The sequence below is a fragment of the Artibeus jamaicensis genome, unplaced genomic scaffold, assembly GCF_021234435.1.
Source record: "Artibeus jamaicensis isolate MK-2021 breed Jamaican fruit bat unplaced genomic scaffold, CSHL_Jam_final contig_834, whole genome shotgun sequence".
NCBI classification, from domain to species: Eukaryota; Metazoa; Chordata; class Mammalia; order Chiroptera; family Phyllostomidae; genus Artibeus; species Artibeus jamaicensis.
This window is the reverse complement of record NW_026521981.1, coordinates 3,418,466-3,441,411: the sequence shown is the minus strand read 5'-3', so window position 1 is coordinate 3,441,411 and position 22,946 is coordinate 3,418,466. Positions and strand designations below refer to the sequence as shown.

At 37.6% G+C, this 22,946-nt stretch overlaps 1 protein-coding gene and 1 non-coding gene across 7 annotated transcripts; both read right to left on the bottom strand.

Annotated features, from left to right (window-relative positions):
* Positions 1 to 1,273: 1,273 nt before the first annotated feature.
* Positions 1,274 to 22,831, bottom strand: LOC119063554 (uncharacterized). Of its 6 annotated transcripts, none has more exons than XM_037164940.2 (3): positions 22,712 to 22,831; positions 2,321 to 2,401; positions 1,274 to 1,705 (listed from the first exon to the last, which is right to left on the bottom strand). In XM_037164940.2, exons 1-3 carry the CDS (start codon positions 22,784 to 22,786, stop codon positions 1,325 to 1,327), a joined length of 537 nt encoding a protein of 178 aa, XP_037020835.2. In that variant the 5' UTR covers positions 22,787 to 22,831; the 3' UTR covers positions 1,274 to 1,324. The 6 variants fall into 6 exon arrangements, with proteins under 6 accessions (XP_037020835.2, XP_037020833.2, XP_037020832.2 ...); XM_037164938.2 differs by lacking the exon at positions 22,712 to 22,831 and adding exons at positions 13,452 to 14,718; positions 22,293 to 22,378 and having other exon boundaries at positions 1,274 to 2,401; XM_037164937.2 differs by lacking the exon at positions 22,712 to 22,831 and adding exons at positions 13,452 to 14,718; positions 21,734 to 22,275 and having other exon boundaries at positions 1,274 to 2,401.
* On the bottom strand, positions 19,066 to 19,255 carry LOC119063557 (U2 spliceosomal RNA). Its single transcript, XR_005085207.2, has one exon. It is a non-coding gene; the product is annotated as a U2 spliceosomal RNA (small nuclear RNA).
* Positions 22,832 to 22,946: the final 115 nt, after the last annotated feature.

The following is a 22,946-nucleotide window of genomic DNA, read 5'->3' as shown; positions in this document are numbered from 1 at the left end:
CAATGAAGCAGATTACTCTTTGCATTTATTAATGTCAATTTATCCCATTAGTTTATTATTTTTGAATACTGAGTACGACACTGGGTTTGGCTCACAATTTAACCTACTAGTTTAAGGGTATTGCAAATATACTTCAGAGAATGTTGTACTACCTAGAACTCAGCAGGTAAGGGATTACAAAGAACTCCTACTAGAGATGTACTAAATCAAACTTTTATCTGCTAGTTGCTGTGTTGTATCTTTGTATTTTCCTCCTATATGCATGTCACTAAGTTATGGGGTATAAAGCCCTATATTAATATTGAAAGTTTAAATATATCAAAAGTCCTTTTTACATTTTAAATGGTGTAAGTTTATTCTAATGATGGCATGTTACTCCACCTACTAGCTGTGATATGGTATATTTAGTTACTTGCATGTTAATACTTGTATTATGACCTCCTGGCTAAGCTGACTGATCTCGATGACCTGCCGGCTCTCACTTACTAGTTGCCATTTAACAGCCTATGTTTGTTTACTTGGCTAATCTGTTTATGGAATGAGCTACAATTCCAAATAATCTTATGATGTTGGTCACCTATCTACCCAGTTCCTCATTTTACATGTCTTGTGGGACAAAATCAATTCATGATATTGTAATCAGTTCTATGCACCCAGTTGAAAAAAGCTGTCCAAATGTACAAATAAACTGCCCTAGTATGACTTCGGGTATTTGAACATAGGTCAATCACTTGTTGCCCAAACTAGTGTGTGCATATAGAAGAACACCTTGGGTTTTAGGTGAATTCTAAATCCTATTAACCTCCACTAATATTTATTAAGCTTATGCTGAATGGAGCAAGACTGACACTTTTGATAGCCTATACAGATGAACCTACTCTTAAGATTTAGTGTTTGGGAGGCATTTTAATGGGATGCTTCTGCTCATGTATTTGGCACTTGTGTAAATTGTGGTTCTAGGAACAGGGATACTTAAATTGAGTCTTAAGGGCAAAAGAAAATCAAATGATAAATAACAAAGGAAGGCTGTTATTCTGTCCTTATTTCTGCCTTAGGGTGCTTATGTATCATCTTCATCAGTGCAGCCACTCATGAATTATTACTCACTGCCTCTTGGAAGTGTAAGAATGATGAACAGTGGAATGTTGGACTAAATGCCATACCTCATTTGTCCCTACAGTCATGAATAAAATTTCTTTCCACCTCACAATTCTTTGTTATCCATATAGGAGAAGGCAATAGATTTTGTTTGAATAGAAAAAAGACATGCAGGTTATGATAATTACAGTAACTTTATTAACTCAAAAGAAATGTCACAACACACTTAGGTACAATCTTGCGACTGCTCAAATTGCCGGCCTTCATTATTTACACATTCTTGTAGTCTACTCGCTATATTCGAGCACACTTTGGCACAGAGTTCTTTATTGTCATCAATTTCTTGACACACTTCTCTTATGCAGCAAATCATATCATCTACAGTACGTGGTTTTCGTAAAAAGACTTTATCTTTGACAACACCCCAAAAAAAGAAGTCCATTGGGGTGAGGTCTGGTGATCGTGGTGGCCATTCCACTGGTCCTCGTCTACCTATCCACCTGTTGGGTAATTGTTCATCAAGAAACTCACGCACTGTTACGGCACAGTGTGGATGAGCTTCGTCTTGTTGAAAGAAGTAGTCATCATTATCATGCTGTCTCTGTAACTGTGGTAAAACAGTGTCCTTTAGCATGTTAAGATAGAGATCTTGTGTAATAGCTGTATGAAAAAAAATAGGTCCAAATACCCCTTTACATGAAAATCCTGCCCAAACTGTAATTCCTGGCTCATTTAACTGTCCTTCTATCATTATATGGGAATTTTCTCTTGAAAAGTAGACACAGTTGTGTCGATACACAGCACCTGAAAGTTTAAAATGAGCTTCATTGGACCATATAATTTTATCAATGATGCTATTGCCTTGTCTTTCTTCATTGAGAACCACTTCACAGAATTGTAAACGGCGATCTGGATCATCCTCTAGTAACCCATGAAGCAATCTTGGTCGATACATTTTCAAACCTAAACGTTGCATTATACGACTCAAAGATCTACAGGAAATGCCTAATTCAACAGAAGCTCTTTGTTTTGATTTTTTGGGACTCTCTGTAAATGCCTGACTTACTAACATTTCATTTTCCTGGGTGGTAATACTGACTGGTCGACCACTTTTTGGAGCATTACAGATTGACCCAGTTTTATCAAATTTATCACGTATTCTGTAAATTGTCTGTCTACTTGGTGAAGGTGTATCAAATTCTTCAGCCCATTTCTGTCTAACCTTTTCAGCATTTTCTGTCTTCCAGTATTGTTTAAGTATCCATTTTCGTTGGTCGTTGGTTAAATTACCAGCCATCATAACCTAAAAGAGAAATCATAAGGATACAACATAATAATAAGACAAATAATACAAATTAGTACAATAGTCCTGAATGGTGTGCCTCAGTGGGTTGAATGCTGGACTGTGAACTAGAGGTCATTGGTTCAATTCCCACTCAGGCCACATGCCTAGGTTGCGGGGTCAGGTCCCCACATGGGGGTGCATGAGGTAACCAACCTATGCATCACTTGCACATAGATGTTTCTTTCCCTTCTAAAATAAATAAAATCTTTAGAAAATAATAAAAGGATAAACTTCTGCATATTCACAACTGTACCTGCTTTTTAATTTATTTTTGAGAGAGGGAAAGAAACATCAATCAGTTGCTTCTCGAACTCCCCACCCCCCCAACTGGGGACCTGGTCCACAACTCAGGCGTGTGCCCTGATTGGGAAGCTAACAGGTAACCTTTCAGTTCCCAGACCTGTGTTCAATCCACTGAACCACACCAGCCACACCTCAGATTATAGAATCCCATAGCTAAAGGCTAAGCTAGTGCACTATTTTGGTTTTCTATGAATGAATAAATGAGGTTTCTGTGGTTCCTATCTTGAATCCAGTGAAACACAGCCAAGGCATTAGGTTTAGCAGTACCAGCAGGGGAAGACTTTGTTGAGCATCAACTTTGATCTGGGGAAAATTAAATTGTACATTTTCTATTACTGGTTAATACCTTCTAGATAATATAGTGACCATGGTAGAAGTTATTCAAGACTAAAAGGTGCCTGTTAGTATTCTCAGAAACAATCACACACATGTACAAAATCAGTTTATCACCATCTTGAGGGAAGAATGAGTTTTTTGTGCTGAATTCACCATACTTTTTCATATACATGTCCATCAGTGGCTTGCTGAACTAATTTGTAGTTGTTTATATTTAACTTTTATAAGTAATTTAAAAATCAAAATGATTATTTACTAATCAAAGATGGGGACTTCAAATATATGAATCAAGACACCCAACTTTAAAAAAATGTTTTGCTGAATTATGTATTTTTATTTCAAATATTAAAAAAATTTTTCAATTACAGCTGGTAGTATTATATTAGTTTCAGGTGTCCAAAAGAGTGGTTAGACATTTATATAACTTATGAAGTAATTCCCCAACAAAAAGATATTTAACTTTGTTAATAAGCAAGTAGATATCTCTCAGGCTAAAGGCACAGTAGCCAAGTTGAAACACAGGTATGTTATAAAAAAAAAAAAGTCATTCAATTATGAAGAAAAGACATGTATCTCCTTGGCCAGTTCATTGCTTCCAAAGAGGTTGACCATGTAGTTTTATTACATTCACAGAATTGCCTGGTGAACACAGTATCAAAATATACATGTGAAATTATGACAATACTGTATTTACTAGCATTAGGACTGAAATATTTTATATTGAACTGGATACTTTAAAATGTCCTAGCTCATGACATTTAAATTCTTAACATCTACTACTCTTACATTACTAATATTAACCGAAGTGATGCTTCTTCTGCTCTGAGTTACACTTCTGGAGATTACAAGTTATTGGTTTCACCTTTAAGATGAAAAATAGTAACCTTATAAAAGTACACATTGTCTAAACATCTTACAATAATTAGTTGTAAAAGTAGTGGGATGAAATGTCACTATGTTTAAAATATGCTGATTGATAGCTAGTTCCTCCCCTTTAAGGATGTTGTTTTTAAGGGGGGGGGTTAAATAAGGCTTCTTTTTCCACTTTACATTCCTACTTCCTGATTACGACTTGACCCATATTTACTATAGAAAAAAAGTCAGTCCATCAGACTATTCTTACAAAAAAAAAAAAAATTAGATGGGAAGGGAGAAAGAGAGTAAGGGAAACAATTGGTTGCCTCTTGCATGCCCCCAACAGGGGACCTGACCTTGCAACCCAGGCACGTGCCCCAAATGGGAATCGAACTGGTGACCTTTCAGTTTGCAGGATGATGCCCAACCCATTGAGGCACACCAGTCAGGGCTCTAAATTTTTAAAGAACAATTAATTTTGTTGTTCTGATAAAACTTCCAAGAAGAAATGTAAGAAGTGGTTCAGATTATCTCCAAGATTCTCAGGTTAGAGAGGTAAATATTACAGCAATACTCCCTCCAAAAGAAATGAAAATAACACCATCTTTGCACTATAGCTCTATATAGTCATTTTAATGAAAAGCCTCATTCCATGTTTTTCAAAGTAGTGTTTTCATGAAAAGTACTTGAGGATAAGAGGCTTGTCAAAAATGCAGACTCCTGGGTCACACTAAGTAGTTCAGCATATAGCTCTTCAGGAATTGGTACATTCTAAAAGAATTATAAATGACGACACCTACCATCTTATTTTGGGGAACACTGGGTGTGGAGCCCAGGAATGTATAGTTTAATAAGCTTTCCAGATAATTATGGTGATCAACTGGCTTGGGAAGTATTTTAACATACCCATAGCAGGAAAATAAAAAAAAAACCAAAAAACTTGGTAGCCATGACCAGGCATAAAAATTTGCCTTCAGTGAAAATTTGATTGTTAGAAATGGATGCCCATCCAAGTTCTGGAAATAAATATATTATATAACCAGGCCTTGTTTCCATCCTCACCTGAGGACATTTTTCGAAAACTTGCCTTTATAGAGAGGAAAGAAAAAAATGCATTGATGTGAGTGAGGAACACTGATTGCTTGCCTTTTCATATATGCCCTGACCAGGAATAGAACTCACCACCATTTGGTTTATGGGATGACACTCCAACCAACTAAGCCACACCAGGGAGGGAGGGCTCTACCAGTTCTTTATGTAAGTACCTTCAACTAACACTTAGAAAAAGAAATTTGTTGTTATCTGCGTAATAGAATATATCGACTCATTTAATGTTACATATCTTAGAAGTGACGTTTAATTTAGTGCCATACCTTCCCAAAGAATATAAAATGGCGTGTGTGTGTGTGTGCTGCTGGGGAGGGGGAGACATGTTAGCACATTAATGGATTCAACTTTATATAAAAATGGGTATCAATGAATTAATCTATTGATTATAAACAATTCAGAATTGAAGCTAAATAACTTTCCACACAGAGATAATTTAACCATCTAGCTCTGAACTAACATCCTTTTAAGTCAGCCGTAGGAAAGTTCTCTAATATAACTATGTTAAAGTGCCTTTGCAGTTACGTTGTTATTGTTACCATTATTATTATACATTGGAAAAGCATGTTAAACTCGAAAAAATAAGAATTTATAACCAAACAGCCAAAGACAGGTAAGAATCTTCAATTTGCCCAAAATAATTTGACACTTTTTGAGATGAGGTTTATATCTGCAATGGATAAAGTACCAGGGTATGTTTCACTGAGTATCGTCAGCCCTTCAATATAATTGTGAGGGAAGAGACCTAAGAACAGATGTCCAATTCTGTTCCTGATTTCCCCCCTACAATAAGGATGGCTTTGATCTTATGCACGAATTAACAATTGTAAATTTCCTAACTTGTAACTACAAAAACACATCTCCAACCCTTTCTCTCTTCACAATTTAAGTTTAGTAGCTATTTTGCAGACTTAAACTTAACACCAAAAGAGAAGAGACCTAATTATTTTAAACATTTACTTGAGCATTTACTATGTCCTAGGTGTTAATGTAAGTACTTACTATGCATTCATCTGAGGGAGACACTGTAAGTTAAACACTACACTTCAGGGGCTCATATTTTATCAGGGTAAGGAGATTCCATATAGTCATAAACAAACTGCAGTAAGTGGTATTTAATAGAGCTGGGAAAAGGTACATGGAATTATGACGAATAGACTTCTTGGAAGAATACCAGGGACTTCACACAGGAAGACACTTGAACTGAAGGATGCATTCACAAAGCAGAGGGGAATATTCCATGGAGAGATGATAGTATATATAAAAGAAAAGAGGTCAGAGACCACAAGGTAAGTTTGTGGAACTGAAAGCAATAATAGTATGGGTGGAAGCAAAAAGAAAGAGCACTGGAAATTTTATTGGAAACAGGCAGTAACCGGATTACAGGAGGCCTGGTAGGAGCATACCATCTTAAGGAGTAAAGAGTCCAATCAAAGCATTTCCAGACCAGATTCACATTTTAATAAAATCAACTTGAAGGATGACAGATGGATTAGGGTATGATTAAAGCTGGAGTAAGCCAGGTCACCAGACACACACCACCAACACATCATTTACTTGGCAATTATTTGGGCACATGCCTCAACTAATGTAGAGGGACTGGTGATGATGAGGCGGAGAAACTGACCTAGAAACAAAGTTAGAATGCATATTACTTAGGGACATAATGGACATGGCTGTTAAAGGATAGTTTGTATTCCACTTTTAGTTAATTTAAAAACATTTTTCCATACCTCTACAAACTAGACCATCTTTGAAGAAATTATTTTCTGGTAATACATGGTTCTCATAGAAAAATCTATCTGTAAGCCTATATACGAACTAAGAGAACCACTGAAAGCATTATTTCTTTGCCCCATTTTTATGAAACACACAATATACAAAAGCCCCACAAAATTTTAATTCTCATATTTTTACCAATTTTTGTAGTATGTAATGCTTTGAAATAGTTATTTAAAAATAATTTTAATGACTATTTACAGACCTATGTCTTTATTTGCTGTTAATAACAGTTTTAAAACCAACTGTTAGGTATAGTGTTGCTATTTAGAGAACTAAAACTGGCAACTATATTGATTTCCATATTTCTTATCATTTGATTCACTCAAAAACTCCAGGAGTCTGGAAACCAATGGATTTGATTAGCTCTAAAGTCCTGTCAACTCTTTCATTGTAGTGTTTGCCTCTCATATATACTGGATTGCTACATTCTTATCAAAAGACCCAGAGTTTCATAATTATTGTGCTTTGTTGATTCATATCCAATAGATCTATAGCGATGTGCATTGTTTGATGAGTCCTAAATCTTTGAAATTATCCTATCTTTAAACAGTGACTTTGTATTCCAGGGATACAGCATGTGATCTCCTTACCCTCCATCTTAATCATTTTGTTACAAAGCCTCTTTTAAGACATAAGACCTAACTTATGAAGCAAATCCTGATTTAGAAGGAACAAATTTAAACTGCTTGTTGTGAAGCTATCTAGTTGCTGACTGCTACTAATATATAAGGGAGTAGTTACCCATACTCTTGACAAAGACTGTTTATTACAATGAATAATTACCTTGTTCTTGTTAGTACCTTTCTTCCAAACACTCAAAGCCTTCTGGTACACAATGCCTCCTTAATGTGTAGTATCGAAAGAAAGAGCAAGCAAGGAAGTTATACCAGCGGAACGGAAAGGCTCCAAAGAGCATGAAAAATCCAAATGTAAAGGATGAAACTACATTCAAATAGCCAGTGATGTCAAAACTCTTCCTTCTCCCTCAATCAAAAGGGGTCAATACTTTATACATCTGCCTTCATCTGAATATCCTAGAGCACCAAGTTTTAAAAAGTTCCCTGGTCTGGCAGTAATTATTGAGTTGTAAAATACAAGTTTTAGGACTGTTATTGAAGAAACTCTTTACAATGAGAATTCCCTTTAAAAGAACTGAATTAAAGCTCCACAAATGAATGCTTAGCTGTTCTCTTCTAATCTCTCTCTGTAAAGCCTTACTCTGTGTAACTTGATTTTGTAATATGGTTCCTTCATTTTATTTTGCTAATTTGTATTTTAAAGATATTTATTCCAGGGGACAGCTGACTATTTTCACTGTTTTAAAAATCAAAGATATAACCTAAGTATCGTTATTTTAGGGGGAACATATGATGACAAGGGCTGGCAGGGGAAAAAATTAAGTTTATGCATAAAAAAATCAAGCAGTTGCTTCTTTTCTGCAATTAACTGATTATACCGAGTGCCTGTACAGAAAACCTGAACATGTGTTTAAAGGGTTTAACCTTTTAAAAAAACTTATTACACTTTGATCTAGGCCTTCAATGAAACTACTCTCATAATTTAGTCCTGTGGTAATTCCTACTTAGCTGATGGAAATAAAAGGCAGATAAACAAAAATAGCTGTAGGTCATAGTTCTTAAGGTATTACAATCATTTTGATTTTTGTGACAGAAACCTCACTCTATTACTTCCAATGTTTTGTTTTTAATTTAAGAGAAGCTATTTGGACCTAACGCTATGAATTAGGAAGTTATCTACCCAAGTGCCCTTTAAGATCAGTTTACTTTGTGGCACAATATGAAGAAAGTTTAAGTCGCAATTTTCCTCTCAATTTAACTATTCTAACTGCTGGTCATCTTTACAGAGACAGGGCTTTCATAACATCTTGAAACACATCTGTTTGGAGAAGGGTATATACTCTGTTGTATTAACTGCAGAAATTGTACTCAGGTAGGGAGGGCTGGAAAGCAGGATCCCTTTGTAAATTATGTTAACTGTCTAACCCAGGGGTGTCAAATGCATTTTCACCAGGGGGCACATCAGCCTCATGGTTGCCGTCAAAGGGCTGAATGTAATATCAACTCAACAGTTAAGGAGTAGCTACATTTATATAGTCCTAAAATTACATCAGATCTTTGAAGGCAACCGAGAGGCTGATGTGGCCCCCAGTGAAAATGCATTTGACACCTCTGGTCTAAACCACTCTGCTGAACACCTGAACTAACGTAAAATATTGGCTATCAACTAACTGTAAGAGAAAAAAGAGGGAAGCTTGTGGAGTACAGGGGTGGAAAAGAAGGCGAGAACAGTAAGAATGGGAACCAAAAATTAGGTGTCTATTCCATGTTAATGATCCCGCAAGAGAACAAGACAGTATACTGAAAACAAAAATGAATGACTTATTTAACATTAAGCATTTATTAAGTCACTGGATTCATATTAAGAATGGAAAAAAAATTTGATCACCCTAGGAAAATCAAGTACTTAAATCTTAGTTATCTCAATGGTTATCAATTTCCTCATTTGTAAAAAGAGGACCAAATCAAAAGTCTCTTCTATCACTAAAAAAAACAAAGATAATCTAAGTTTGGCAAACATATATTAAATGTCAGTGTCATTTTTAGCTAGTTCTGATCTTTACCTATCTGTAGATGTTTGAAAATTATAAATTTGATGTCTAAAGTGTTATATCCCTAAAAAACAAAAACCTAAAAACAGTTTTAAGCACATAATACAAATATACACAAACCAGACACTTGTACCATATTTAATGACATCACGCATGCTGAAACAAGGACTTAGGTATTTATTTTTAAAAATCTTAAAAATTCAACGTGAAACCTGTGTTTTAATTTCAAACAGGTGCTATATTTCAGACTGGCTTCTTTTATAAAGTAGAAAAACTACCATGGTAAGTACCAATAAAGTTGATAGAAATATTTCCAAAATAAACTAGCCATTTACAGAACTTTATATAAAGGAAAAAAAAATGACACCATACTACCATCTTTCCTCTTCAAATTCAGTCATTTCATTGGCTATTCCTATATGTTGCTTCATTTAGTAAGGTATACTCACAGGTCTATAAAGGGATGAGGATATGAATACCAAGTTAAGTTATTTTAAAATATACACTATAAATGCAGAAAACATGAAAGTCACTTAGAATTCCAATCAGAACTGATAGATCTATGCATGACTATTTTTAAGCCATCTTGACTACAATTTTTTTTATTTGAAAGATTTTATTTATTTTTAGAGAGAGGGGAAGGGAAGGAGAGAGAAACATCAGTGTGTGACTGCTTCTCCTGCACTCCCTACTGGGGACCTGGCCTGCAACCAAGACATGTGCCCCGACTGGGAATCTAACCAGTGACCCTTTGTCTCCCCCAGGCCCACGCTCAATCTACTGAGCTACACCAGCCATGGCACAATCACTACAACTTTCTTATAGCAGTAGTTTTATGTGGTCAGATAGTGTTCTGTTTAACACTAACATGTTGGTCATAAAAGAGTAACATATATGTTACACAGTTTGATTGTTATGATTTCTGCCAATTGCCAAAATGTGCATAAGCTGTTCTAAAGCCATAAAAATGCATTTTACACAGGCATAATGAATTTAAGGTGAACAAAAATGATAACCTGAAATGTGAAGCATTTTAATAAGATTTTGGGGGCCTAGAATTTTGATAAGATGTCAAGATACACTTCCTGATGGAGCAAAATAATAAGTTCTGGCTTTTGCTTATTATAAATAGGTATAAACATAGGTTGTCTGTGCTACATGGATTCTCAACTTAAAACTTAAAATGTCATCTCAGATAAGGTCAAATTCAAGGAGTTCATCATCACCAAGCCCTTACTATATGAAATGTTAAAGGGACTTACCTAAGAAAAAGAAGATAAAAAAGATGAACAGTGAAAGGACAGCAAACTCACAGTTATTAAGAACCACACCTAAAACAAAAGCAAACTAAGAGGATAGCTAGATCAGGAGCAGAACCATAGAAATGAAGATCACAGGGAGGGTTAGCAACAGGGGAGTGGGAGGAGGGGAAGGGGGGAGAAGGTACAGAAAATAAGTAGTATAGACAGTAGATAGAAAATAGATAGGGGGGAGGGTAAGAATAGTAGGGGGAAATACAGAATCTAAAGAATTTGAGACACATGTTCATGAACTAAAGGGGGAAATGGTGGGGGAGGGGTATGCAGGGTAGAGGGGAAGGGAGGGGGGAATAGAGCAAATGTAATGGCATAATCAATAAAAAAAAAAAACTTAAAATGTCAGAATCCATTAAATTCATGTTTATTAACAGCAATGGCTATCAATTACTCATCATCTAATGCTGTCAGGCACAAAGCTACACCTGCAGATAATTAAACTATTTACAGATGAGGCATCAGAAGTCAATCAAGATCATGTATACTACAAACATAGTGAGCATAACCAGGAAAGGAATAGTCTGACATTAAAGGTGATGCTTGCTCTCTTCCTCTTTTTTTTTTAATGTACAGACAAGAAAAAAAATGTGGAAAGAAATCAAGTTTTTTTTTCCCCCCAACACTAATCCCAACTAAAGTTGAAGTAAGAAAGGCTAGGAATAAGCTAAGTAACCCAGTACTCAATGAACTCTTTCTTAATTATCCAATTTTAAATTGGTAGTTAGCAAGCAGTATCTGGATTCTATGCCTACTCTTGAGACTATTTCTGAGACAAAAAAAAAAAAAGAGAGATAAAGAAGCAGAATAAAAAGAAATGGCTCGAGCTTCACTGGAAAAAGGACCTGAAAATTTAAAAGATAATGAGATCACTTCAGTCCAATCCACTCTTTTTCTAGCTTTATCAATGTACTCATGCAAGCCTAAGTCAAATTGGTTTATCTAAAACACATTCTATTACTATTCTATGCCTATGCACATTAAGCCACACTAAGTGCAAATACTTTGTGCCTCACTCCCCCTATACCCTCTACTGTTGAAATCCACAAACATTTTTCCCCCTAGTCTAAAAATTCTATTGCTCTGTGAGAGGCAGGAACTCTCTGGCTGAATAATTATACCCACATGACTTAATCCCAAACCACATTATAAATAGAGTAGGGATTTAGTCTTGGCTTGCAAAATGAAAGGCACACATATCTGAGGGAAGAGGAACATGATGGGCAGAAACTAAATTCGAGGGCTTAACAATGCTGGCAAGCCCTGGCTAGTGTGGCTCAGTGGATTACCGGCCTGCGAACCAAAGGGTTACCAGTTCGATTCCCAGTCAGGGAACATGCCTGGGTTGCAGGCCAGGTGCCCTGCCCTGTAGGGGGCACAGAAGAGGGAACCACACAATGATGCTTCTCTCCCTCTTTCTCCTGCATTTCCTCACTCTAAAAAAAAAATACACACACACACACACACACACACACACACACACACACACACATACATATATTGGCAAAGTGTACTTGAAAAATGGAAAAAAAAACCAACCTAAAGTTTTATAATATGATAGAATCAATCAAAATATTTAGCATCAATTTATGTATCCAACTGACTTGCTAATATTACCATAAACTAATGCTGCAGCAAAATTTGGCATCAAATCAGATTACCTGTTTTGATAAAACAGACATATTTGCCCTAGCTGGTGTGGCTCTGTGGATTGAGTGCTGGACTGCAAACCACAGGACCACCGGTTTGATTCCCAATCAGGGCACATGCCTGGATTGCAGGCCAGGTTTCTTGGTGTAAGGTGCACAAGAGGCAACCACATATTGATGTTTCTCTTTCTCCCTCCCTTTCCCTCTAAAAATAAATAAATAAAATCTTTTTAAAAAGACACATATTTAATAAAATAGGAACAAAAACTAAGTGCCTGTTGTATGCCAGGAACTTTGTATGTTTGCTACAAAGAAGACACCACCCATCAAAATCTCAGAATAAGAGAAAGAAGCAACATTAACATGACTGTGATTAAGTACAGAAATAACAAAGTAAAGGGAATGTCTCATTTTCCGGTGATAAAGAGTTTACTACAAATCAGTAATTGGTCCTGGATCTTTTGTATCTCATTTAATCCCCAAGCATTGCAATGAAGCAGTTAAAATTTTATTTGTTCTATGGATTATTAAACTGAGGCCCAGGAAACAAACTACCCAACTTCTTGAAGAGAAAGAGCAAATATTCAAACTTGTGTCATTTTAACTTCAGTGGTGTCCATGAGGCTCATTAGGAGGGCCAAGGATCTTTCTCGTCATAGGGTGTTTGGACTTAATCTTCAAATCATTGGTAAATTAAGTGTTTTGAAAAGATGTTTAATTACAGGAATTAAGATAAAAGGGTAGAACTATTAACCAAAAAAGAAAATATAGTGAAAGGTACCTTGGCACTTGTTAATTTGTTCTAGAACTTGCGATGAGTGCTCAAACCAATGAGTAATGAATAATTTTTTCCCAAAAGAAATAATGTAATTAGAAATAATTCATGAAAGTTCCCCAGAACGTTCACATTTTTAATGAGCTAATACTAAGTAATGAGGTTGTTCTTTAATACAGAACCCTAAAACTAAACATGGATTTAAAAAAAAAAAAAAAAGCAATGAATTACATATAAATAAAGTTTAACTTCACTTTACCTGTAGTGAGTTTTCCTGGAATAATGAGATGATGGTGAGGTGGAGGAGGAAAGGGGGGAACTGTTGGAAGAGGAGCGCTCTTCCAAGACAATTTCAGATGCTTTCTCAGGGATTTCTTCTGTTTTCTGTCTCTTCGCTTCACTGAACACTGCTGGAGACTCGGATTTAGAGTTTCACTTAAAATCTATCAAAAGAAACTTGTTTTTGTCTATGTTTCAAAATGTTTCTAAAGTGTGACATTGTCTGTTCATTAAACAGGTCCACATTTCGGCTTGCTAGAGCTTTGTCTGGGTGATACTTTTCCACAAAGTTTTGAACTTCAATCCACTTACTGCACATTTCCTTTATCAGCGCAGTAGACGCTTCCTCCCTTCCTTCCTCCCCACCTGAAGAAATTTTCTCAGCCACTATTTCTTGCTGTTTCTTTTGAAGTTCCTGTAGCTCCTTCGTGCTGAGCTCTGCTCTATGCTCCTCCACTAACACTTTAGCATCTTCATTGACCTCTCCACACCTCGCCATATTATGGATGCCAATTCTCTTTTTAAATTTATCGAACCACCCACGACTGGCTTTAAACACTTCAGTGCTCACACCACTTGTTCCAGGCTTGTCTTTTAACAGATCAGCATGCAACTGCCTAGCTTTCTCGCAAATTATTGCCTCAGAAATGCTGTCACCTGCTAATTGTTTTTCATTAATCCAGATGTAAAGCAATTTTTCAACTTCTTCCAATGTCTGTGAACGTTGCTTACTTACAGACTTTACACCTTTGGCAACACTAGCTGCTTTAATTGCTTCCTTATTTCTCACTATTGTAGAGATCGTTGTTCTCGGCATCTTGAATATTACAGCAATATCAGTCACACCTATACCACTCTCATACTTAGCTATGATCTCTTTTTTCTTTTCAATTGTGGTTCTTATTAACTGCCTTTTAGGCTTAGTGGTATCACCCTTAACCTTTTTGCAACCCATGATTAGCACTTAAAAGTGCACAAAAGTACAGACAGTAATGATGAATACGTGGAGGTTCTGTACTGTTGGTGAGCTACCGTGAGATTGATGGGTCGACTTCCGTTTCATCCAGAGAGAGGGGTGCCAAATGACAAGCAAGCGATGAGTGATGAAATATTTTCTCTTGCAGGGCAGTGCTGTAACTCATACAAGTTTTAGCAAGTGTGCCGAGTCCCAAAACATTTTATTCTCGTCAAAATGCAACAAATACAGGGTTTGACCAGTTCTGAAGCCGACTAGTACCGAGGTATTACTGCATAAGGAGAAAAGTTGAGAGAGAAAAGAAGTTGTTTTGAATTTGTTTAGTTTTAAGTATCAATATATTTAGTAGCTCTGAGTACAGAGATTATAAATTCTGGAGTCATTAATAGGTAAAGGTGTGGGAACTGATTAACGTAATTGGTGAAAAGATGGCTGGGGACATAAGACTAGGAACTAACAAATTAAGAAGCAGAAGCAGCTACAGTCATACCTCGGTACCCATCAGCATCAAAACTCAGCAAACCCTGTACTCAGTTGCATTTTGATGAGGGAAAAAATGTTTCAGCACTGGCGTTTGCTGGGGACTTGTTGCACTTGTTAGAACTTGTATGAGTCAGGATGCTGCCCCACAAGACAAAATGCTCCATCCTTCAGTACTCGTCAGTTTTGGGTTTTGGCACTTGTTACGAGTTCTGGAATGAATTAACTACGAGTACCAAGGTACCACTGTAATGAAAACAGGAAGGACAGAGTAGCAAGTAGCAAAGGATATTAGTACATAAACCAAGAAGTTTTAATAAGGTATATATAGTCTAAGTAATTAAATGTTATAGATTATATAAGACCACCCACATCTGGAGCACATTAAAATACAGAACTTTCACAAAATGTTATAAAGGTAAATACTGTATTTTGCTATGTATAATGTGCTCCCATGTATATACGCACACCCACATTTTTGTGCACATCACACATGGGATTATTATACCTACGGTATGTAATCATTATACTCATGCAAACATGCATCCTTATTTTCCCTCAAACTTTTGGCAAAAAAGTGTGCATTATACTCAGCAAAATATGGTTATTGCATACAATGTTTCATTATTTCCCAGGAATACCAATGTTTACAGTCTGAATTTGTGGGGGGAAAATAGGGTGGAACTAGTTAACTTTTAGACACCTAAAAAATCCAAAGGTGGCGCAAGTAAACCCTTGACTTCAGATGTCATCATTAGAATATCTCTTCTCCCAGCCATTTAATTTTCTATTTTTCAATCATTCATTTGACATATCCTGTTATCTTTAACTCCCATTTGCCCTTTAACTGGCCATAAAGTGAGAACATGAGAATAAAGACAGAAAGTGGCCACAGAATGCCTTGCATAATATGGTTAGACAAGTTGTGTTTACGACACAGAGATGCCTAAACTACCACATTATTGTTATCATATGAACCTGAGAAAAGTATTTTTTGCTGCCTTTTCAGGTTTCCACTCTTGTACAGAATGAAAAAAAGTAATCTGGCATTTCTTTCTTACCCAAAAGTTTCTTCAGGAATGAGCTGTCATCTTAGCACAGCCTTCCTTCATTAAACATTTAAATACTAGGGATTAAACTAAACTGGAGGAATAGATTCACTCTTTTCCTAATGACACTAAAGCTTATCAGAAAGACATTAAGAACTAGGCACTGAGCATAATGCATGGAAAGTATGTAATAAAGAAGTTTAGAAATTCCTGCTGGAAGTTGTCAAACTCTTACCCTGCTATAATAATTTAAGCATTTAACAAAAAGGTAGCAATTTCCCCAAATTTAGAGTTAAACCACCTCATGTGCTCATAAAGCATTCATCTAACTTTGCCCTTAGGAATCAAGTCATTGGTGATAGAAGCAACCTAGTTTGAGAGGGTTAAACAAGTACATGATTTTCACAATTTTTGGAATTGTTTTACATTATTTTACTTTCTAAGGAGGAAAACTTCCTTAGGTAGAGAATCCTAAAATGCAGCAGAAAACTTGGCTTAAAAAAATTTCCACTCCTTATAGAATCTTTTAATTTAAAAAGACTTAAACATGCTACCTATCATTTTTGTGCTTTATAAATCATCTAGTGAAAGGTATTTCTTAGGATAGACATGAATAAAATACTACTATTATTACTATGACTAACCAGACACAGTTAAATATGCACCTGCATGTAATTTAGCTATTTAAAAAAAAACCCACCAAAAACAAATGGAATCCTTTCCTTTTCCTAGGTCTAAAATGTGGACATGCCAGCTTTCTTGCTCGATATGTCTATTAAATCTACTCAGCTTTGACTTTCATCTTTGAAAGCTACCAAATCTCAAATAAATAATTATTTTTCTGGAAGTCAGTTATCTCCAGGCAAGTAGCATGAATGTTTCTGCAATGTCTGTGTACTTTCTTAAAACCTATTTTTTCCTATTCCCTCACTCAGGCTTTTCTTTATCTACATTAAGGGCACTAAGAGCCAGACCTGTCCCTCAGGAGAATGTAGGTAAGATTTAGAACAAGTTTCTAACACACTTCACTGTCCTGTGTCTACATTTAAAACTAGGTCTTCATTCAGACACTACAAGCAGGGCACGAAATATGAACTTTGGTGAAGTCAGAAAGTCAGGTGTTAAAATCACTGCTGTACGACCCGTTGGATCAAATTATCACTTAACTGTGATAAAGTATATGTATTAGTATCAAACATGTTTCTGGGCAGAAAGCACTCTTTGGGGGGGGGGGTGAGGAGAGTTACTAGCAGTTAACAATTCCTAGTCTGTCCTTAAAATCAAACTTTCCAGTAATTCCCCTCCATTCTCAGTAAACTAGTATGAACTGACCTGGTGTGGCATACCCTGCTAATTAAAACACCCACACACATAAACTCAAAACTTGTTATATTCCTCAGTCCTTGCAATTCCAACTATTATAAACCTCACTTACTACCTAGTTATCTCTCCTTTCTTTGAGGTTAACTGTCAGCAAAAAATGGAAGTGGGATTAAAATTTAAGCTAGGTTTACAAGGTAGCTAGGTTAACAAAAACAGAGAAATTATCAAGTAAACATTTAATAAATATAAATTCTTTAAAAGTTCTAATTACTGAGTTTTTCTCGTCAAAACCTATCTGAAAATGTAAGGGCTAGGAATTATGCTTTGCGTGTTTTAAATATAGTAGGGATGCAAATTATTTGGCTGAAATTAGAGCTGGAGGTTCAACCAGCAACTGGAGGAATAGGCACCAATAAACACAGTTTTAAATTTGAGACACAAGTATCAGTATACTTTTGGAGGGGTACTTTTCAGTTACATGAATCACTGTTTACTAACTAGGCTGATATCCAATTTATTTTGGACCAGTACCACCGAAGTTTGTTCACCGAAGATATATTCTATACCTCAAAGACAATGCTGACTGCCACTGTTCTGTGGTGTGCTTACAAAAAAAGGAGCAAAAAGCCAAACCCAATTTTTTAAAATAAAAGGTACAAATGCAAGATTAATGCTGCATACTTCAACGCTTATAGCAAACATATTCATTGGAAAGGCCATAAAATACTTTTTTTTTAAAAACAAGAAAAATTCATGAGCTCAAAATAGGAATACATAAACAAGTTACCCTCAAAATTTTGTTTAAACCACCACTCATTTCTCCAAGCAAATGAAGGACCACTGGTAGATTTTAGAGCTCTTCTACACTGGCCCTGCTTTTAGATTTGATACTTTACATTACACAATAAAAGACCCTTTTTACTAAATCTACTGTTAAATCAGTCCAGAGAATGGTGGGCTCTATAAGCCCCCCCCTTTTTTTGCTAGCTTATTTGCTTCATCTAGGTGGAAACAATACTATTAAATTTTCAAATTAAATTCCATACTTAAAGATGTTTTAAACTTGAACTAAACATAAACAGTTAATAGGGAGACTATGGGCCTAATCTTTTTGGATAGCAAAAGGCAGGTAACTTTGAAAACGTTTTTTGACTACTTAGGAATAAACATATTACTTCTCTCTTCTTAAGAAAAATAATTTGAGTTGATTCAAGGTATCCACAACCCTTAAAAGATTTTTGAATACTATTGTAAATATGGATTTCAGGTTTAGTGTTAATGTTAGTAATCCCTTGCTGAAGAGATAGCATTTCACTCACTTTTCAGGAAGTTAAACTTACCAGGTTGTGTACATTGTTTAACCCTAACATTTTAAGGTGTATTTAATGATGTAAGTTCAAACTGTTCTCAGATATAAATCTCTTCATTCTACATTTAGAAGACACTAAAGTCAGCAGGGGGTGGAGCAGAGGAAAATTTCATATACAAACAAAATTCAGTTAAAAGTCACAGATGATTCAGAATATTTTTACTATGAACTTGGCATTAATCAATGACAACAAGTGACAAAAATAATTAAACTCAAGGGCATAACAAGTTGAGTCCTCCAGTATCAGAGCAAACAATGCTATATACCAAGATAATCCCTAAATGCATTGAGGAATTATACAACCTACAAAAACCACTGGCTTTACATACTGTTGGAATTCTGTAGGTTAAAATTTGAGAAATATGGATGTCAACTAAAATTAGGGCCATTTTTTTCCCCTTGGTACTCCATTCCTGGAAGTACTGCAATACCTTGTTGGTGTGCAGAATGGACACAGCAAGTCCCTATTCCACCTCCCTGCTCCAGAAATACATTTAATATACTCTCCTTGGATAGAAAATGTCCAGATGTGAAACTGATAAGAACAGATATGACACTTGACCTTAGCCAAAAGGCTGAGGACCAAAAAGGCCAGTTTTTTTCTTTCCATCTTTTTGGGGTGGGGGCAGAACTATTTCTGTCCCATAAGTTGGGTCCCCGTTCCCACTCATCTTTTAAAAGAAGGAGACTTTGCCCCTGGGCCTCCCTAACCTTTCATTTCTTCTATAAATAAGCTCTGATCGTCAAACTTTTTTTTAAAGTAAAATTATTTTACAGTTTGGACTGTATAGTCCAATAGTAAAGTGTTATCAATCTCTAAAGAAGTGTATACACCTGACCGTCAACAAAGTGTCAAGCATTGGGTTAGGTCACCAATGTAAAGACTGGCTTATTTTACTCGGAAATAGTAATTCGGAAGAGTCTCAGAGACAAAGGCTCAAGCTGTATTAACTAAAAGTGGGAAGCAACACTTCAGACAGTTGTGAACAAAGGCAGGAAGATATGAAATAGCACACAATTTCGAGATGGTATTCAGTTTAGCCAGTCAGGGTTAGATTTGAAGAGAAATAGGGAAAGGAAGGTTGGGGTATGATTTACTCAGATAATGAAATATGAGAAGTGAAATTTTCTGAGAAAATGGGTGAAGAAAGTTCGTAGGAATCAAATACTACTAAGCTTTATGTTTTTTACAGGAGTTCGGGAAACTTGTGGCCCCTTTAAACCTGAACATTCCAGCTGAGGCTCTGAAATGAAAATACAGGAATTACCAGGCAATAGGCACCAATGAAATTGCCCCCAAACATAAAATGCAATAAGGTAGTCAAAGAAAGTTAGTAATTGCAAATAGTTATTTTCATAAGCTGGCTCTTTTCCTTATAAAGGCACTCAACAACTAAGAACTGTCTAAAAATTACTTTAAAATCTTCTGATGTCATATTTACCCCCTCTTTTCTAAGCAAGAATAAAAGCTGCTACAATGTTAAGGCGGACAACTTACATAAAATAGACCACTAAAGCTACTCACAAGTCCTTATAGGCAAAACACCCATTTATATTCGAAGTGCACAAAAACAAAACATTAATCACTGGCTTTTCAATTCATTCAAATTAAGTTACTTCACTGGAAAAAAAGCCACAAAAACGAGTAAGGACTTAAGTATACACGAATTAATTAAAAACATTAATCTTGTTTTCACAAGCCTAGAACTAACATTAAAGGAACCAGCACAACCTTGACCCTAAATCAAACTTATCTTTTCAGGTCCAGTAAACATCTCCTCCTGGCACCAACAGAAGTGGTTCCGCCAAAAAAAACATGCCAGAGATGCAAACATCCTAGCTAAAAAACTCCCATTTCTCACCAACATTGGAGAATTATTTTAAATTTTCACTCATTTAGTTAATGGCTACTATAGTAGCTTAGCCAAGTGGGAATAATCAAAACGAGTTCTCTTACTGCATCTGCTAATTTAGACCTTAGGAACTTTTGAACTGCTGGAGATCTTCACCTAGCAAGTTTTCGGAAACTAAAACTGAAGCTCACACTTCGACAAAAGTGATTTAAAGGTTTTAACGGTCATAATGGTGTAGGAATCTTAATATTTACCTAGTGATTATAACTTCCTTTAAAAAAACTATAGTAAGAAGTCGACAGAAAGACAACATAAAAGTATCGAAAACAGCCTTAAAACTTCAGGTTACACTAGCAGTTTTTATTGTGTATTACTTAATCATGCCTAAACTTAAACAGAAAAGCAAACACATTGATAAGATTGCACATTATTACAGAATATACAGATAGGGAAGATATGCGAAGTATGGATGGGAGGTACAGAAAGTTTGAAAAGGGCCCTCCAAATTCCGACGGTATAATTCCTCGGTTTCTTGCCACTTTCAGAAAATTAAAAGGTGTTTCTGGGTGTTCTTTAAACCTGCTTACAAATTTAGGGACCATTTCTTACTTGGATCTGAGAAACATCATGTTTTCTCAGAAAACTGATACTCCTAGCGTTGTGGCCCAGGAGCTAGTCTCTTTTTCATTCAGTCTAGTGGCCCTCAAAGAGTCTGGTCCTCAAGTAGTCAGTTGATTCAGATTTCCACATTAGGGACCTGCCACATTACATAAGTATACTTTGCAAGGAGATAAGTAGATAACAAAACGGCGTCAAGCCTCCTCCACCAACAGCCGTCACACCCGGTAAGGAGTGTCCCTCCGGGGGCTTCCCCCCGCCCCGCGTCGCAGCATTAAGCTGTATGGGGGAGGGGACGCACTCCTAAACAGTCATCTCTTCCTCTTCAGTCCGCCAAAGCCGACCGCACCAGTCTCCTCCGCCCAAGCCTTTTCCCCTCCCCCGCCCCAGCCTGAGACTGAGCCAAACCCCACAGGAATGCAGCCTAGTCACATGCGCTGCGGCGGCGGCGGTGGACGTGCCTCTCCCCCCGCGCCCCAAGGAGACCCAGCGCCATCTTGCCCTGACGCAGTTACAAAAGTCATGGAAGAAATTGTGTCTCCTCCTCCGCGCCAGCGCCCTAAAGTTCCGCAGAGGCCGAGCCGGGGCCCTCACCTCGCGCAGGGACAGGAGAAAATATCAGGGAAGAGCCTTGAGATTCCCTTCGCCACTGCTTGGGTTCCACATCGCCGGGGCAGCAACGAACTCCACCGTCACTTCTCCCTCTCTGCCTTTGCAACAGCCTCCCCCAACTGCTCTGGCCCTACCCGCTGCTGCAGCATGAGGTCATCGCTAGCCAATCACAACACGGCCGACGAACACATCAAGCACTAATTGGCTGCAGGGACCGCCTCTGCCTCTCCCCACCCCGCCTACCAAACTCTCCGGGTCGCAGTGAGGCAAGGACAAGACGGAAACCGCCATTTCGGGGAAAGACCCCGAAAACAGGAGCGGGAATCACCAAGCCATTTTAGTGGGGGGAAACCCATGTTTTATTCTTTGGTCTTGCCCTTTTTTCTTCGAGATAACTGTCTGCTCCCTCCCCCATTGAATCAGTCACATAAAAGATTCCCTCTCCAGTCCCCGCACTGTCCCGCTGGCGGGGAAGTCCTTCCCTGGGGCCAAGAGAAGTAGGAGACAGCGACGGCAACTGCAACGACAGCTTTTTTTTTACCCCGATACACGGTGGCAGGGAGGCGGCGCTGACCGTGGCTGTATTTTTCTTGCTGCTTCTACCCCCCGACCTCTTCCGTTTCTCACTCCTCCATCAAGACGGCGCTACCCTCGCCAACTCCTCTTTTATGTGGTGACCGGAGCCTGCGCACTGGATCCTTCTCAACCCCTAGTGGGTGTCGATTTACAGCCTAACCGAGTTCAAGCGGCACTGGAGGCCAGACTGGGGAGGGGGAAAAAAGGGGAGGTGAAGACCGGGACTGAAGTGGTTTGAAGAGTGGGAGAGAGTGTCTTGATTTAGGAGGGTGGTGGGAGGGGTGGTCCTTTCCAGGGCCTACTGTCATTTTCCCACCGTATAGTGGCGTGCGCAAGCTCACCAATAGGGATAGTCAGGGAAAAGGGGTAAAGAACCAGTCTCACCAAATACCGAAACTTCCCCAAACCTTCGGTGAATTGTTGAGTGTATCTTTTGTGAAAAAGACAAATTCCGTCCATCTCTCCGCCTCCCGTTGCCTATCTTGGGACCTCAGGAAAGGCAACAACTGAGGGCGGCAGCCCACAAGCAAAATGGCGGCGGGCAGCTTCGTCCCCTCCCCCTCTGCCCCTGCGGAGCGGGGCGGGCGGGCCCCGTGCACTGGCCGCCGCCGCCGCGGCC